This window comes from Ursus maritimus, unplaced genomic scaffold (genome assembly GCF_017311325.1).
Source record: "Ursus maritimus isolate PB19 unplaced genomic scaffold, ASM1731132v1 scaffold_16, whole genome shotgun sequence".
Classification (NCBI taxonomy): Eukaryota; Metazoa; Chordata; class Mammalia; order Carnivora; family Ursidae; genus Ursus; species Ursus maritimus.
The window spans coordinates 59,274,980-59,294,695 of NW_024424008.1; the positions used below are offsets into that span (position 1 = coordinate 59,274,980).

Genomic DNA, 19,716 nt, shown 5'->3' on the forward strand with positions numbered 1-19,716 from the left:
TTTAATTGTGCTTAATTCTACGAAGGGAAAAATATGGTTGTATATAAGAATAACTAGAGGGAGAATAATACATTTTTCATATATTAGAATATATTCTGTTCAAAAGGAACACGAGTTGGCTTGTAATATAACCGGATTTATGTAGCAAATTAAACATAATTTTTCCTCTAGTTAATTAATTTATTCATTTATTCCACAGCACTCATGTTCATTGCCACTATAATGATCCAGATATCATGCTTACAAAAATTACCAAAACCCAGTTCCTGTCTTTGGGGAGATCCAAGTTCACTGGCTTACAAAATTACCTTTCACTAAAAAAATTGCATACTGGAAGAAGGCATAAATACATCCTTTTCATTTTTTCTTTTTTTAGATGAGGATAGGCATTCACTCGGGTTCCGTGCTCGCTGGAGTTGTTGGGGTGAGAATGCCACGATATTGCCTGTTTGGAAATAATGTCACTCTGGCAAGCAAATTCGAATCAGGAAGTCACCCTCGGCGCATCAATGTCAGCCCCACCACTTACCAGTAAGTGTTCTCCGGCCTCCCCCCTCCTCCTGTCTTCGGTCTTACCTTGAGCTAATACCCTGTCATTGGTGAGACCCTGTCATTCTCTAAGGTAGCAGGAGTAAATCCACCCAGTCTGCAAGGTAGCAATTGTGCCCTACACGTTTATGGGCCCCCGAGAGGGCGCATGAAGAACTTGACTCAACTGAGAGGTAAACACCGCTTGTCACTCCCCACAATTGCTATCCTTCTGGTACACTCGTTTAAACACAGGAGAACAAATGTGGAAGATCTGCATCACACCAAAAGTCCTCACATTTTCAAGATGTTCCTCGATCTTTCTAAAAGTCAAAGGAATGAGGTAGACAAGGCATTCTGTCCGCTTTTATTCTTTGGAATAATTAAAGTAAATAATGAATCTCTAAAGTTAAATATATACTGGACACAGAGTAAAACTTCAAACTCTATTTATCTTAAAGGTCATATTTAACAACTCTATGCACAGAGCTGACAGCTGCACGTGTCTGTATTTTGTGCCTGGTAGACGCCCTCTGGCCCATTAGTTGCTACGCGTCCCGGGGCGGGGACCATGCCTGTTTAAGCTCATCATTGTAGTCCCAGAACTTACTAAACATGCTTAACACATAATAAGCACTCTTTAGATATGTGTTGAATTAATGAGTAAATGCATTGGTGGGATGGACTTCTCTAGAATAAGACCGTATGACTATCTCTGATATGTGAGACTTTGGTTTTATGCTGGGCATTGGTGTGCAAGCTATTTGGTGCCATGATGTGGATAACTAAGAAATCGTATTGTAAAACTGTAGAGTGGAAATAGTGACACTGGTATTTTTTCTATTATTATTTATTTTTTTATTGAAGTATAGTTAACATACAATGTTATATTTCAAGGGTATAGCATATTACTTCGATGACTCTATGCATTACTCCGTGTTCACACGGTAAGTGTCGTCAATCATAAGTCACCATAAGATGTTTTTACAATGTTATTGACTACCTTCCTTATGCTGTAGTTTTCATCTCCGTGCTTATTTTATATTGGAATTGCGTACTGCTTACCGTCTCTACCTATTTTGCCCGCCCTCCCACTCACGTCCCTGATGGCAACCAGCGCTCGTTCCTTGTACTTAAGCATCAGGGGGGTTTTGTCTCCTTTCTTCCTTGGTTTGGTTTTTAGATTCCACATATAAATGAAATGCTATGGTATTTGTTCTCTGACTTATTTAGTTTCATACGCTCTAGTGTGGTGCCTGGCTGGAGTGCCTCCCAATCACATGGGGGCCTCCAAATGTGGGGCGATGACCGGTGGAAGCCCGTGGCAGGGGAGGTGAAAGAATTCACCCCAGGCAGAACAAAGGAGATAGAAGTTTGCTGCCACAAGGGAGCAGTGGGCAGGGCAGCGAGGAGAGGCTGTCTGCCCCGAGGCACTGGCTGAGGGCTGCTTTCAGAGGGAAGGTGAGGACAGACGGGCGGGCGGCATACGGAGTTTCTCCCTTTTTTGGTCACTGTGCCTGGTTGTAAGCAGCCCGTTGGTCAGCTAGGGCCCTGGAGGTTTTGAGGTGGGGTGGGTCGCCTGATGGGCCTGTCTGTAGTCAGCCAGGGGGTCACTGTGATCCTTTTTGCATTCTGTTGCTAAAGCCTGTTTGCCTAAAAGCAGCCTCTATACTTAGGTCCATTAATGTTGCAAATGGCAAAAGCACATTCTTTTTTATGGTTGAATAATATTCCATTATATATATATACACACACACACACACACACACACACACACACACATATATATACACCCCATTTTTATATATATATATCATGATATATGATATATATAATATAAATATTATATATATAATATAATATAAATATTATATATATAATATAATATAAATATATATATGTATATATTTTACCCACCCTCCCACTGTATTTGTGCCTGATAGACGCCCTCTTGCCCATTAGTTGCTACGCTTCCTGGGGCAGCAATCTATCTATCTATCTATCCACAGACACATATATACACCCCATATTTATCCATTCATCTGTTGACGGACACTTGGGTTGCTTCCATATCTTGGCAATTGTAAATAATGCTCCCATAAATATAGGGGTGCATATATCTTTTCAAATTAGTCTTTTCTTTTTCTTTGGGTAAACATCCAGTCGTGGAATTACTGGATCATAGGGTATTTCTGTTTTTAATATTTTGAGAAAACTCCACATTATCTTCCACAGTGGCTGCACCAATTTACATTCCTAAGTGACAAGGGTTCCCTTTCCTCCACATCCTGGCCAACACTTGTTATTTCTCAGCCTTTTGATACTAGTCATTCTGACTGGTGTGAGGTGATCTCTCATCGTGTTTGGGTGTTTGTTTTGTTTTGTTTGGGGGGGGTGTTTGTCTGTTTGGCATTTCCCTGATGATTAATGATATTGAGCATCTTTCCATTTGTCTGTTGGTCATCTTTATGTCTCCTTTGAAAAATGTTCAGGTCCTCTGGCCATTTTTTAATCAGTTTATTTTTGTGATGTTGAATTGTATAACTTCTTTATATATTTTAGATATTAACCCTTTATCAGATCATTTGCAAATATCTTCTCTCATCAGTAGGTTGCCTTTTCATTTTGCTGATGGTTTCCTTTGCTGTACAAAAGCTTTTAATTTTGGTGTAGTCCCAAGTTTATTTTTGTTTTTATTTCCCTTGCCTTAGGAGACATATGTAGAAAAATGTTGCTAAGGCCAATATCAAAGAGATTGCTGCCTATGTTTTCCTCTAGGAGTTTTATGGTTTCAGGTCTCTCATTTAAGCCTTTAATCCATTTTGAGATTATTTTTGTGTGTGGTGTAAGAAAGTGGTCCAGTTTCATTCTTTTGCATGTAGCTGCCCAGTTTCCTCAAAAATATTTTTTGAAAATTCTGTCTTTTCCCCATTGTATATTCTTGCCTCTTCTGTCATTGATTAATTATCCATATATGTGTAGGTTTATTTCTGGGTTCTATCCTGTTCCGTTGATCTGTATGTCCTTTTTTGGTGCCAGTACCATATTACAGGTTTTCAAATCTGAGATCGTGAAACCTCCAGATTTATTCTTCTTTCTCAAGACTGGTTTGGCTATTCGAGGCCTTTTCTGGTTCTTTACAAATTTTATTTGTTCTAGTTCTATGAGAAATGTCATGGGTATTTTGAAGGACATTGCATTTAATCAATATATTGCTTTGGGTAATATGGACATTTTAACAATATTAGTTCTTCGAATCCATGAGCATGGTGTGCTTTTACATTTGTTGTTTTATCTTCCATTTCTTTCATTAGTGTTTTATAGTTTTTAGAGACTAGGTCTTTCACCTCTGTGGTTAAATTTATTCCTAGGTATTTTATCCTTTGGTGCAACTGTAAATTGAATTGTTTCCTTAATTTTTCTTTCTGCTACTTTGTTACTAGTACATAGAGACGTGACACATACTTTATATTGATTTTGTATCCTGTCACTTCACTGAATTCATTTATCATTTCTAATAGTTTTTTGGTGGGGTCTTTAGGGTTTTCTGTATGTCGTAACATGTCATTTATAAAAAGTGACAGCCTTACTTCTTCCTTAGCAATTTGGATGTCTTTCATTTCTTTTTCTAGTCTGATTACTATGGCTTGGACTTCCAGTACTATGTTGAATAAAAGTGGCAGGAGTGGAACCCTTGTTTTGTTCCTGATCTTAGAAGGTTCTCAGTTTTTCACCATTGAGTATGATGTTAGTTGTGGGTTTGTCATATGTGGCCTTTATTACGTTGAGTTATGTTCCCTCTACACCCACTCTGCTGAGAGTTTTTATCATGAAAGGATGTTGAAAATATCAAATGCTATATCTGCATCTCTTCAGATGATCGTATGGTTTTTATCCTCTTGGTAATGTGATGTATCATACTGATTGACTTGCACATATTGAACCACCATTACATCCCTGGAAAAAATCCCACTTGATCGTGAATAATTTTTCAAATATATTGTAGAATAGGGTGTGCTAATATTTGAGGATTTTTGCATCTATGTTCATCAGATACATTGGCCTATAGTTAGTTGTTTGTTTTGGACTTGGTTTTGGGTTTGTTTTTCTCTTTTTTAAGATTTTATTTCTCCAGGGTGGAGGAGGAGCAGAGGGAGAAGGACAAGCAGAGTCCACGCTGAGAGGAAGCCTGATGTGGAGCTTGGTATCAGGACCCTGAGACCATGACCTGAGCCAAAACCAAGAGTCAGACCCTTAACTGACTGAGCCACCCAGCTGACCTGATTTTGGTTTTTTTGTGGTGTCCAGTCTGGTTTTGGTATCACAGTAATGCTGGCCTTGTAGAATGAGTTATGAAGTTTTCTTATATTTTTTGGAACAGTTTGAGAAGAGTAGGTATTAACTCTTCTTTAAATGTTTAGTAGAATTTACCTGTGAAGCCATGTGGTCCTGAACTTTCGTTTGGTGGGAGTTTGATTATTGATTCAATTTCATTACTAGTAATTGCTCAGTTCAAATCTTCTATTTCTTCCTGATTTGGTTTTGGAAGATTGTATGTTTCTGGAATTTATCCATTTGCCTAAGTCATCCAGTGTGTTAGCATATTATTTTTCATAATATGTTCTTATAATTCTTTGTATTTATGTGGCATCAGCTGCTATTTCTTCTCCTGCATTTCTGATTTTTGAATCCTCTCTCTTTTTTCCTTGATGAATCTGGCTTAATTTTTTCAATTTTGTTTATCTTTTTAGAAAACCAACTCTTGGTTTCATTGATCTTTTACATTCTTCTTTTAGTCTTTCTTTTGTTCATTTCTGCACAAATCTTTATTTCTTTCCCTCTACTAACCTTGGGTTTGTTTGTTTTCTTTGTAGCTCCTCAGGTGTAAGGTTAGGTTCTTTATTTGAGAATTTTCTTGTTTTTTTGAGGTAGGCCTGTATTGCTATAAAATTCCCTATTACTGCTTTTGTTGCATCTCATGATTTTGGATTGTTGTGTTTTCATTTTCATTTGTCCCCATGTATTCCTTGATTTTTTTCTTTGCTTTTTGTAGTTGACCCACTGATTGTTGAGTAGCATGCTGTTTTGCCTCTGCATGTTTGTGTGTTTTTTCCAGATTTTTCTTATAATTGATTTCTAGTATCATACTGTTATGGTTGGAAAACCTACTTGATATGATCTCCATCTTAAATTTACTGAAAGTTATTTTGTGACCTGTCCTGTAATCTATCCTGAAGAGTGTTCCATGTGCACTTAAAAAGAATTTTTATTCTGCTGTTTGGGGATGGAATGTTCTGTATATATGTCAGATTCATCTGGTCTAACGTATGTTTCAAAGCCACTCTTTCCTTATTGATTTATCTATCTGGATGATCTATCCATTGATGTAAGTGGAGTATTAAAGCCCCTACTATTATCATATTATTGTCAATTTCTGTTTCTGGTAATATTTGCTTTATATATTTTGGTGTTCCTGTGTTGTGTACACAGATATTTGCAATTGTTATAACCTCTTGATGAGTCGTTCCCTTTATCATTATGTAATGCCCTTTGATACAAGAATTGCTACCGTTTTTGCACTTTAATTTGCATGGCATATGTTTCTCTATCCCTTCACTTTCAGTCTGCATGTGTTTTTAGGTTTGAAGTGAGACTTGTAAGCAGGATACATATGGGTCTTGTGTTTTTTATTCATTCAGTCATCCTATGTGTTTTAATTGGGACATTTAGACCATTTACATTTAAAATGATTGATAAGCAAATATACTTATTGTTTTCTGGTTGTTTTTATAGTTCTTCTACGTTTCTTCTTCTATTGCTGTTTTCCCTTGTGGTTTGATGGCTTTGATTAGTGTCGTGCTTGGCTTTCTTTCTATTCTTTGTGTATGTATTACCGGTTTTTGATTTGTGGTTACCATGTGTCCATATGTAACATCTTATGCGTATAGCAGTCTGTATTAAGTTGATAGTTGCTTAAGTTCAAACACATTCCAAGCACTAAATTTTTACTCCTCCTCCATGTTTTATGTTTATGATATCATATCATATCTTATGCCTTTTCATTTTGTGTATTCTTTGACTAATTTTTGTAGATATAATTGATTTTATCACTTTTGTGTTTTAGCCTCAATAGTGACTTTATAAGTAATTGATTTATTGTTACTATATATTGGCTTTTACCTGTGAAATTTTTTCCCTTCATAATTTTCTTCCAGGTATGACCTTACGTTTTTACTTAAAGAATTCTCTTTAACATGTATAAGGCTGGTTTAGTGGTGATGAATTCCTTTAATTTTTGTTTGGGAAACTCTTTTTCTCTTCTGTTCTGGATGATAGTCTTGCTGGATAGAGTACTTTTGGTGTTGGATTTTTGTTGTTGTTGTTTTAACTTTCAGGACTTTTTTTTTAAATGTTTTTTTATTATATTATGTTAGTCACCATACAGTACATCCCTGGTTTTTGATGTAAAGTTCGATGATTCATTAGTTGCATATAACACCCAATGCACCATGCAATATGTGCCCTCCTTACTACCCATCACCAGTCTATCCCATTCCCCCGAACCCTCTCCCCTCTGAAGCCCTCAGTTTGTTTCTCAGAGTCCATAGTCTCTCATGTTTCATTCCCCCTTCTGATTACCCCCCCTTTCTTATCCCTTTCTTCCCTACCGATCTTCCTAGTTCTTATGTTGCATAGATGAGAGAAACCATATGATAATTGTCTTTCTCTGCTTGACTTATTTCACTTAGCATTATCTCCTCCAGTGCCGTCCATGTTGCAGCAAATGTTGAGAAATAATTCTTTCTGATAGCTGAGTAATATTCCATTGTATATATGGACCACATCTTCTTAATCCAGTCATCTGTTGAAGGGCATCTCGGCTCCTTCTACGATTTAGCTATTGTGGACAATGCTGCTATGAACGTTGGGGTGCATATGGCCCTTCTCTTCACTACGTCTGAATCTTTGGGGTAAATACCCAGTATTGCAATGGCTGGGTCATTGGGTAGCTCAATGTTTAACTTTTTAAGGGACCTCCACACTGTTTTCCAGAGTGGCTGTACCAACTTGCACTCCCACCGACAATGTAGGAGGGATCCCCTTTCTCCACATCCTCTCCAGCAATTGTTGTTTCTTGCCTTGTCAATTTTTGCCATTCTAACTGGCGTAAGGTGCTATCTCAGTGTGGTTTTGATTTGAATTTCCCTGATGGCTAGTGATGTTGAACATTTTTTCATGTGTCTGTTAGCCATTTGTATGTCATCATTGGAAAAGTGTCTGTTCATATCTTCTGCCCATTTTATGATTTATTTGTTTCTTGTGTATCAAGTTTGAGAAGTTCTTTGTAGATCTTGGATACCAGTCTTTCATCTGTAGTATCATTTGCAAATATATTCTCCCATTCCGTGGGCTGCCTCTTAGTTTTTTTGACTGTTTCCTTGGCTGTGCAGAAGCTTTTTATCTTGATGAAGTCCCACAAGTTCATTTTATCTTTTGTTTCTCTTGCCTTTGGAGATGTGTCATGAAAAAGGTTGCTTTGGCCGATGTCATAGAGGATGCTGCCTATGTTCTCCTCTAGGATTTTGATGGATTCCTGTCTCACATGGAGGTCTTTCATCCATTTGGAGTTTATCTTTGTGTATGGTGTGAGAGAGTGGTCAAGTTTCATTCTTTTGCATGTAGCTTTCCAATTTTCCCAGTGCCATTTATTGAAGAGACTTTTTTCCACCGGATGTTTTGTCCTGCTTTATCAAAGATTAGTTGCCCAAAGAGCTGAGGGTCCATTCAGCACTTTGAATATATCCTGCCACTTTCTTCTGGCCTGCAAAGTTTTTACTGAAAAATCAGCTGATAGTCGTATAGGGTTTCCCTTGTATTTTGTTCTGTTTTTGTATTGTGGCTGTAAGATTATCATTGCTCTTTGATGTTTTAATTGTTGTTTGTCATGGTGTGGACCTATTGGGTTTGTCTTGTTAGGGGCTCTCTGTTTCCTGGACCTGGATGTCTGTTTCCTTCCCCAGATTTGGGAAGTTTTTAGCTATTATTTCTTCTAATACTTTCTTTTCTCTCTCTCTTTTTTTTTTAAAGATTGTATTTACTTATTTGTCAGAAAGAGAGAGAGAGCACAAGCAGGGGGAGCAGCAGGCAGAGGGAGAAGCAGGCTCCCTGCTGAGCAGGGAGCCTGATATGGTCCTTGATCCCATGACCTGAGCTGAAGGTAGATGCTTAACTGACTGAGCCACTAGGCATCCCTCTTTTCCCTTCTTTCTCTCTTCTCCTTCTGGGATCCCTAAAATGTTCATGTCATTATACTTGATGGTGCTGAGCTCCTTTAACCTTTTCTCATTTATTAATTTTTATTTTCTGTTTGCTGTTCAGCCTGGTTGGTTTTCATTACCCTTTCTTCCAGATTGCTGATCCATTATTCTGCATCCTCTCATCTTCTGTTGATTCTGTATAGTGTATTTTTTTATTTCATTAATCGAATTCCTTATCTCTGAGAGATTATTTTTTCTATTTTCTGTCTTAATGTTGAAATTGTCACTTATTTCATCCACTGTTTTCTCAAATCCAGTGAATATCTTTATGATCATTGCTTTGAATTCCTTATTAGGCATATTCCTTATCTCTGTTTCGTCTAGTTATTTTACTGTGATTGTGTCTTGTTCTTTCATTTGGGATATATTTCTTTATCTCATTTTGTCTGACTCTCTGTGTTTGTTTCTAAATATTAGGGAAGTCAGTTTTGTCTCCTGGTCTTTAAAGTAGTGGTCTTGTATAGAAGAGGTCCTGTGGTGTCCTACAGGGATATCCCCTTGGTCACCAAAACTAGGTGCTCCTGGGGTGTCCCCTTTGTGGGCTGTATGTACCTTTTCATCGTGGCTCAGCTGTGATTGCCTCCAGCCCAGCCTGCTGCAATGACCTGCTTTACCTAGTGTCAGTGCCCTGAGCAGTGTTTAGTTTCCTCACTGTTGAGAGACTTGAGGCTGCTGTGGGCTCATTTCTGGAAGTCCAGCTGACTGACTGCACTTATGCTTTCTGCCAGAACTGCAGGCAGTACCAAAGGGCAGGGTTTGCTCCCTGTTAGTCTGAGAGGTTCTCGACGGTGTGTGAGTGTCTCTGCCACGGCTGTTGGCACACTGAATGGCAGGGCTTACTGCCTCCACAGACAGCTAAGTGGCCAGGATGCTGGAATTGAGGGCACTGTGGTGTGTGGGGTTATCGTACCCCTTCCCCAGGGCAGTGGGAGTGGTGCTTACCCCTGCTGGAGCTGTTTACAAGGTGCGGCAGGGCAGGCGCGGCTTTGGAAGCGTGTCTAGGTTTGATGGGTTGGATTGTGGTGGCCACAAAGGAAAGTGAGGGCTGGGAGCACAATTCTAGCAATGTAGATAGAAAGCATTAGTGCTGGCTCCTGTAAGCGTCCCGCTACCTAGGCCGGGGGAGGGGAAGAAAAGTGAGGCCCATGAGCACTTTTCCTCTTGGTGAAATCTCTTGAAGATCCCTGCCCATCCAGAACATAGTCTGAGATTAGTAAATAAGTCTCTTTCACATCTACCCAAGCTCTTTTCAAGCTGCTGTTTCTGTGTTGTTTCTCAGAGTGAGTTATTAATCATTGTTATTCAATATTATTATTATTATTATTATTATTATTATTATTATTATTATTATTATTATTATCGCTCTCCATGCTTGTGATGCCCTTTCCATTTGTAGTTAGTCTTGCTGGGAGTTGGGTTCCCAACTGCGTCTGCACCCCTACTACCCTATTGCTGTGGCCTGTTCTCAAGGATTAATTGGGCAGGGTCTGCTCTGCCAGGCTTCAGGTCGTTGTTAGAGTTAGTTGTGCAGAGGTAGCTGTCATGTCAGTGTGTCCTTAGGTCAGGCGAGCTCAGGATCCTCCTCTTCAATCTTCCCTGAATTTCCCTTGATTTTTAAAAAAAACCTGAAGCAAAAAATTTGTATATATAGATAACAGAAGTTGATAATAATAACAAAATGGTGATATTTTGAAAATTTTGATATATCTATAGAGGAAGTTACTCTTTTAGAAGAAAGATATATGCAGATTTCTGAGGTGAGGAGAAAGGGAACTGAAATTTCACATATAAATTCAGAAGAAAATTTGCTTAAGAACTACCTGTCATTTAAAGGGTATTTATATAAGGGTTTTGCCTCTTAAATTTATTCCACTTTTTCTAACACAATTCTGGGCAAAATACAGATGATCTGACAGTTTCCATGTTAAAATTTTTCTATTTAAAAAAACGACATGTAGAGAATGGAGTACGTGTTTGAGGGGTTCGTGCCCTGAGCTGAGACAGGACGGCTGTAGCTTTGTTTACATGTGGACAGAAGGGACGGCCTCAGGCCGCACAGGACCTGCGCACTTGGGTCGGACCTCCTTCATGGTCTTGTTCACGGTGAGCTCCTGATGACCCTCAGGGAGGGGTCAGTAAGGGCCTCAGGCTTGAATCGTTTCAACCCCCGTAGGCACCAAAACACTTTGTTGTGTTATCGTCTGCCCCCCACCCCCACCCACAAAAAAATCAAATGGAGCCATGGACAGACACACTGAGCTGCCATGAGGATAGATTCTAAAAGATACTTTTTCTGATCGGCCCCAAATCATGTCATTACTAGTAATACTTTATAAAAATATATTTACATTTACTTCATTTTACAATAAAGCCCATTTCTTCCCCTTTCCCTGTGTTCCCCCCTTCCCTCCTTTCAAGAAACACTTGTTGAGCCCTCGTGTATTCCAAGCAGAACGACAGGCACTAATGGAACCATGATGAACAGCATAAACAGGATCTCTGCCCTCAGGGACGAGACCAGAGACTAGATGACAAACGGACCTGAGTAAACCAATTAATTACAATAGACCGGAGCTGAGGTGAAGTGACCCCAATTAGAGTGCTAGAGCCAGAGGAGGAGTGGGCTCAGATGAGGCTGGTAGGTCACGTTAATAGTTTTCAGCCTAATACGAAGAGCAAGAGAAGATCCGGAAGACTTTTAAGCAGAGGAGTGACTTGACCAGGTTTGTGCCTTCAAAATCACCAAGGTTGTAGAAAGGAGACCAGGCGAGGGGGTGCGGAGGGGCAGCAATGCGTTGATTGAGAGCAGGGAATCTTACCCCATTTCATTGACGGGAGCGCAGCTTAATGATACTGCAGAGTCCTTTTGCTATTTCTGCTTGTCCTCCCATGCTGCAGAAGAGCAGCTGGACTCACCTTTGACATCCGCTTACCTCTGAGATACCATTAAGAACAGTGCCGCTTGGGTCCTGGCAATGATCTTGGCGTGACCATCTTCTGTTGGTTGAGTCTGTGCTAATCCGCACAGGTCAGTCACGTAAAATTGTTCTGTTCAACCCTGCACAGGGTGATTTGTGACCCTGCAAGTGTAGAATGTACCTCCCTTTTCCAAGGACGCTGAAAGTTAAACACCAGGATTGAATTCTCAGGGACATTCTCTATAAGGAGGCAATTTGCACATTTTTAGAGCAAATGGGAATTTGTCAAATAAAATTGAAAGTTGAGCTCATGAGAGCTTGAACTTTCCAGTTTTCTTTCCTGAATTAAATCCTCTAGAACGTCCAATATTGTCTGGTTATCTTGAAATCTTCAGAGAGGCTTGTGTTGACTTTATTTTTCGTAAGACTATGTGGTAATGATTGATAAACACTGAGTAGAATATTTGCATATTATGATAAACTGAAATAATTTTCTGAATTTTTCATTCAAACACATTTTGCCTGAAATAGTATTTTTTTAAATCCGTGAACTTTTATAAATATTTTGAAACACAACAAGACTAATACCCATGATCTCAGCACTGGTTTAATATTTTTATTATATTTGCCTCAGATATTACTTAATAAAATACAACTTTTTCTTTGGAATTTTTACTCCCTTTCATTGTGACAAACACCCTAATGAATTTTGTATGTTTAAAGTTTACTGTTCTATGCATTAACTTTCTCAAAAATATCCATACACAATAGAAGTTTATAATTTGCATAAGTGATATCTCACTATATGAAAATTTCTCTAACATTGATTTTCATTTAAACAAAACTTTGTATGTTTAAGATCAATACTATGATGAGACTTGTTCATTTTAATTATTATACAATCCTCCATTGTATGACTACACCATATTCTAATAATTATTCATCTGTTCCTCTGTTGATCAACAGTTGTTTTTTCCTAATTTTTAACCATTACAAACCGTGTTCCTATGAACATTACTTACATGAAAGTACTTAAGTCACTTTACATTTCACATCATAAAATTGAGTTTCTTATACAAGAGTTGGAATGATTGGGTATTATCTCAATATTTTGTAGACATAAGGAGTCATAACTTCTAGTCTTCGTTTTTTTAGACTTTTCATGTGTGTTGCATGCAGCAATGGCCAAGAACCATTCCTTCTTCACGTAGAGCAGTTTATTACTTGTTTTATTTCTGGAAGAAAAGAAATAGTTCATGAGTTTTTAATTTTCCATGTTTGATGTCTTCTCCTATGAATGTGAAGGTCATACCCATCTTTATTCTCACTCATCCCAGTTTTGAAATAGTGAACACATAATGAACACTTGTCTCTTGTCATTATGTTACTGATCTGTGAAACTTAAATAATTGATTATATTAAGGGTAGTGTTAGCAAATTTTGAAATGGCATGAATTATCAAATGATTTGCCTAAGCAAAAATGATTTCCTTGCTAATTGCAAACTAAAAATTTGCAGAGACTACTGTGCTAAGAAGTTTTCCTTAACCTGCAAACAATTTGCTTTTCCCGCTTTGCAGTTGATCTACTTCTTGGCCTTTGAAAATACCTATTTTCACTCATGGTGAAAGTCCCCGTCTCACTACTGCCATACGAATAGCGCATCATATTAGGGGACCTATCATGGATAGCATAAGGTAGCGGACGAGTGCACAAGTCCCATGATCAGAGGGCCGAGGTTGGAGTCCAGGCTCTAAAGCTTAATGTCTGTGTGATATTTAGCAACTCAATTTCTTAGGTACCAATTTTAAAGATGAGAAAACTGGCTCCAATTTCTAATGATTATTGTTTGGTTGAAATGTGTTGTTTGTAAATCTAATACTTTAAACATAGTCAAAATTCATTTATTGCTTCATCCCCTTTTTTTAATTGGAGTCGACACACGAAGCTACATTAGTTCCAGGTGTACAACATAGTGACTCAACAAGTCTGTGTTATGCTCACTGCAAGTGTAGCTACCACCCGTCACCATACAACACTGTTAAAACACCACTGACGATATTGTCTGTGATGTACTTTTCATCCCAAAGCTGGAAGCCTGTGTCTACCACTTTCCTTCAGCCATTTCCTCCATCCCCAACTCCTTACCCTCTGGCAACTACCAGTTTGTTCCCTGTATTTATGGGCCCATTTCTGCTTTTTTGTTTGCTTGTTTTATTTCTTAGATTCCACATATAAGTGAAATCATGTGGTATTTGTCTTTTTCTGTCTTACGTCCCTTAGCGTAATGCCCTCTAAGTCTATCCATGTTGTTGCAAATGGCAAGAGCTCATTATTTTTTTTTTCTTGGCTAAATAATACTCAATTGGATATATACCACATCCTCTTTATCCAGTCATCTATTAATGGACACTTGCTTTGCTGCTGCAAACATGGGGGTGCATATATCTTTTGGAATTGGTGTTTTCATTTTCTTTAGGTAAATACCCAGTAGTGGAATTACTGGATCATTTGATACTTTAATTTTTGAGGAATCTTGGTACTGTTTACCACAATGTCTACACCAATTTACATTCCCACCAATAGCACACAAGTTCTCTTTTTCTCCACTCTTTGCCAACACTTGTTATTTTCTGTCTTTGTGATACTAGCCACTCTGACAGGTATAAGGTGATATTTCATTGAGGTTTTGATTTACATTTGCTTGGTAATGAGTGATGTTGAGTGTCTGTTGTCCATCTGTATCTCTTCTTTGGAAAAACGTCCAATCAGGTCCTCTGCCCAGTTTTTAAAATCAGATTTTTGTTTGGTGTTGACTTGTATAAGTTCTTTATTTTGGTTATTAACCCCTTATTAGATATATCATTTGCAAATACCTTCTCCCATCAAGTAGGTTGCCTTTTTTTTTTACTGTGCAAAAGGTTATTTTTGTGTAGTCCTGCTACTTTATTTTTGATTTTGTCTTCTTTGAGGAAACAGATCTAGAAAAATGTTAATAAGGTTGATGTCGAAGAGATTACCACCTGTATTTCTTCTAAAAGGTTTATGGATTTGGGTCCCACATTTAGATCTTCAGGGGATGGTATAAGAAACTGGTACAGTTTTCCCAGTATTATTTATTGAAGAAACTGTCTTTCCCCATTGTATATACTTGCCTTCTCAGATTAACCGTGTATGTGCGGTTATACTTCTGAAGTCTCTATCCTGTTCTATTGATCTGTGTTGTTTTGATTATAGCTTTATAGCCTATCTTGAAATCTATGATTGTGATACCTCCACTTTTGTTCATTTTCAACATTATTTGGGTTATTCAAGGTCATTTGTGGTTCCATATAAATTTAAGGATAATCTGCTGTAGTTTTGTTTAAAAAAATGCTTCTGGTATTTTGATAGGGATTGCATTGAATCTTTAGATTGCTTTGGGTAATATGAACGTTTTAACAATACTAATTCTTCTACTCCACAAGCATGGTATGTCTGTTTATTTATTTATGGATTGTTTTGAATTTCTTTCATCAGTTTTTTATAGTTTTCAGAGTATAGGTCTTTCACCTCCTTGGTTCAGCTTATTCAGTATTTGATTCTTTTTGATGCAAATGTAAATTGAATTATTTTCTTAATTTCTCTTTTCTTAATTTCTCTTTCTGCTATTAGTGTATAGAAATGCAGCTGATTTATCTTGCCACTTTACTGAATTCATGTAATGGTTCTAATAGCTTTTGGTGCTGTCTTTAGGGTTTTCTATATGTAGTATCATGTCATCTGCAGTAGCACCAATTTTATTTCTTCCTTACCAATCTGGATAACTTCTATTTCTTTTTCTTGTTTGATTGTGTCATTAGGACTTTACACTGAATAAAAGTGGCAAGAGTGGACATCCTTGTCTTGTTCCTGATCTTAGGCTCTCATTTTCACCATTTAGTATGATATTAGCTGTGGGCTTTTCATATATGGCTTTTATTTTGTTGAAGTATGTTCCCTCTAAAACTGCTTTGTAGAGTTTTATCATGAAAGGATGTAGAATTTCATCAAATGTTTTTTCTACATATACTAAGACGAGCATCCACTCTGTTATTGTGGTGTATCGATTGATGGGATTGCAGATATCGGACCATCCTTGCATCCCTGAAATAAACCCCACTTGATCCTGGCGAATGATCCTTTTTAATGTATTGTTGAATGAGGCTTGCTAATGTTATGTTGAGGATTTTTACATCTACATTCATCACAGATATCGGCCTGCAACTTTCTTTTTTGTGATGTTTTTGTCTGTTTTTGGTATTAGGGTAATGCTGTCCTTGTAGAATGTATTTGGAAGGTTCCCTTACTCCTCTACTTTTTGGAATAGTTTGCAAAGAATAGGTATTACCCTTCTTCAAATGTTAGGTAGAATTTATCTGGCCCTCGACTTTGTTTTTTGTTTTCTTTGTTTTTAATTAGTAAGAAAATTGAATTGGTAATCAGTCTGTTCAGATTTTCTATTTCTCTCTGGTTCACTTTTGGAAGGTTGTGTATATCTAGGAATGTATCCATTTGTCTAGGCTGTCCAGTTTATTGGCATGTAGTTTTTTTGGCCTAGTCTCTTAAAACTCTTTGTTGTGTAGGTTATTTCTCCTCTTTCACTTCTAAGTTTAATTATTTGGGCACTCTCTCTGTTCTACTTAATGAGTCTGACTAAAGGCTTATCAGTTTTCTTTATCTTTTCAAAGAATTAGCTCTTTTACTGATCTTGTATTCTTTTTACTCTGTTTCCACTATGATCTATAGTTCCTTTAGGTGTAAGATTAGATTCTTTGAGATGGTAGGCCTATATCACTATTAATTTCCCTCTTAAAAGTGCTTTCACTGCGTCCCAAAGATATTTGCCTCAGTGTATTTCTTAATTTCATCTTGGATTTCTTACTGATCCACTGGTTGTTTGATCTCCATGTGTCTGTGTTTTTTCCAGTTTTTTTTCTTGTAAATGTTTTCCAGTTTCATATACTTGCAGTCAGAGAAGAGACTTGATATGATTTCAGTCTTCTTAAATTTATTGAGGCTTTTTCTGTGACTTAACATATGATCTGTCCTGGCGAATGGTCCCTGTGCACTTGAAAATAATTTATGTTGTGCTGTTTTTGGATAGGCTGTTCTGTCAAGTCCATCTGGTCTAATGTGTCATTTAGAGACACTCTCTCCTTATTTAATTTATTTGCTGCTAGATGATCTATCCACCGATGTAAGTGGGGTGTTAAAGTCCCCTACTATTTCTGGATCATGATCAATTTCTCTGTTTATGTCAATATTTGCTTTGTGTATGTAGGTGCTCTCATGGTGAGTGCATAGATGTTTGTTTACATTTATATCTTCTTTGTCTCTTGATATGGTTATACACAGCATACAGATGGGGCTTGTTTTTTCATTTTATCACACTGGGTGTTTGGAGCATTTCAACCATTTTCATTTAAAGTAATAACTGATAAGTATGTACTTCCTGGCATTTTGTTAATTGCTTTGTGGTTGTTTTGTAGTTCTTCTCTTGCGAGCGGTGACTTCTTTAGTGTTATGCTTGGCTTTATTTCGTTTGTATCTATTATAGGTTTTTGTTTTCTCATTACCATGAGGCTCGTATATGGCAGCCTATATTAAATTGATGGTTAAGTTTAACACATTGTAGAAGAACTTGATTTTTACTGGTAGCCTCCACATTTCATGTATATGTTGTCCTGTTTTACATCTAATTCCATCATAGTAGCTTTATAAATTATTGCTCTACCACCTTTACTGTATGTTAGCTTGTATTCATGAAAGTTTTTCCTTTCATAATTTTCTTCTAATTATTCAAATGGAAAAGAAAAGGCTGTAAGTAAGTCCTTTGCTATTTCTGCTAAGGCATGTGTGTTGATGAGGTCCTTAATTTCTGTTCGCCTGGGAAACAATTTCCGTTCTATTCTGAATGACGAGTTCGCCATGTAGAGCATCCTTAGTTGCAGGTTTTTTGTTTTTCCTTTTAGCACTTTGGCTATATCATGTCACTCCCTTCTGGCTACAAAGTTTCTCCAGAAAAATGGGGTACTAGCCTTATAGAGCTCGTAGTATATAACTAGTTGCTTGTCACTTGCTGATTTTAAATTCTCTCTTTATGTTTCCTGGTGTGGACCTCCATCTTATTTGGAATTCTGTGGGCTTCCTGGACCTGGATGTCTGTTTCCTTTCCCAGGTTAGGGAAGTTTTCAGCCTTTTTCTCTCTTTTCTCATTTTGGGTCCTTTATAATGTGGATGTTTGTTCACTTGTCCTAGAGGTGCTTCAACCCACCCTCATTTCTCTTTATTGTTGTTCAGCTTAGTTGCTTTCCACTTTCCATTAGGCTGTCTTCCCAATAGCTGAGAGCTATGCTTGGTTCTGTGAACTAGTCGGAAAAGCTGCTTCATTGGTGTGTCCTGTGTAAACCGCACATGCCTGGTAACTTTGGTGAACTGGAGCTTTGGCTGTGATGGACTGGGGATCCTGGGGCACTCATGCTGGGGCATCCTCAGTGTGATGTACGGAGCTGCGGTTGCAGGCCGAGGTAGTTCCAGGCTCTGTGTGCAGAGGGTGCCCTGGCAGGTCAACTGGAGCTCAAGTGGTTGCAAGTGGGGGGAATCCTAAGACTCTCCACCCGGGTAGGAGTGCAGAAGCTGAGGTGGGTGCAAGGCAGGGTGCTGTCTGGCACTGTGGCTGGAACCATGGCATGCAAGGGCTGGGGGTTTCTGGGTGGCGCCACATAGCAGACACCCTGTGAGTTGTTGGGAGCCTAAGTGGGCATTTACTCTGTGCTGGGGGTGCCCTGGCATCCCCTCTGGAGCCAGAGTGGTACAGGCTTGCAGTATTCCATGATGCTTTGTGCCTGTGTCACCTTGGGCGAGATGCCTCAAGCTGTAGTGAGCACTGACCAGAGCTGCTCTCAAGGTGGAGGAGGAATGGAAACAGTGATGCTCTTCAGCCCTTTCAAACCAAAGAGAGTTCTAGCAGCACCCTCCCCACCCCTGCCCCCATGATTTTGCAGCTTCTAGGACTGATTTCTTTATATTCTAGTTAGCCTTTTATATCAGGACTTTTTGTTTGTGGCCCAAGGCAGACACATCTGCTCCATGTCCCTCCCCACTGCAGTTCACAGTGTTGGGATTCCCTTCCTTACCATGTCTCTGTTTCTCTTGCCATTCTCTCTGCGGTCTGTGCTTTGATGTGCAGAAGCTGTTCAGTGAGGCTTCAGTTCTTCTGCAGGATGGATTACTCTGTAAGTAGGTGTAGACTTGGTGTGTTCGTGGTGGAGGTGAGTTCAGGGTCTTCCTACATCGCTGCCTGGGACCGGAATTCCATCCTGTTATTTCCATGAAGAAATAGATCATCTTGACTCTCATTTTATAAATTTAGCCATGTTGAATGGTAGTTGGATTACAGGCCTCATCTGGCAATCCCAGAGAAACACTGTGTTTGGTAATTTGGCCAAAGCCATTTTAAGCCATGACTCAGAACTGAGCTAGCAATCCGTTTATTCCTACAGGTTTTTATTAGCAAAGGCCTCTTCCTGATGACTAAGTTATAGTAATGTGATTTTTTAAAAAATACCTATTTTCTTTGCAAATCCCGATTTAAGCAGAGGTATGCAGATTACCACAGACGTTTTGGCTTAGAAGTAAGTATATTATCTTGCAGTTTTGTAGAACAGAAATCTAACATGGGTCTCACTGGGCTAAAACCAAGTTGTGATTATGGCTGCGTTCCTTTCTGGAAGTTCTAGAAGCTAATCAAGGCCACCTGTATTCCTTGGTTCTCAGCTTCCCTCCAGCGTCATGAAGCCAGGACCAGCACATCTTTCTAATTCTGCTTCTATTGCCACATCTCTTTAACCTGATTCTTCTTCCTCCCTCTTCCACTTTTGAGGATCCTTGTGATGACACTGGGTCCACCGGATAATCCAGCAACCTTAAATC

General features: G+C 38.5%; 1 protein-coding gene across 1 annotated transcript in view; it reads left to right on the forward strand.

Annotated features, from left to right (window-relative positions):
* The window catches only part of GUCY1A2 (guanylate cyclase 1 soluble subunit alpha 2), a 297,496-nt gene that overhangs the window by 261,453 nt on the left and 16,327 nt on the right, over positions 1-19,716 (forward strand). Inside the window, 1 exon segment of the mRNA XM_040631268.1 lies at positions 377-531. Within this exon segment, the coding sequence (XP_040487202.1) occupies positions 377-531 (155 nt within the window).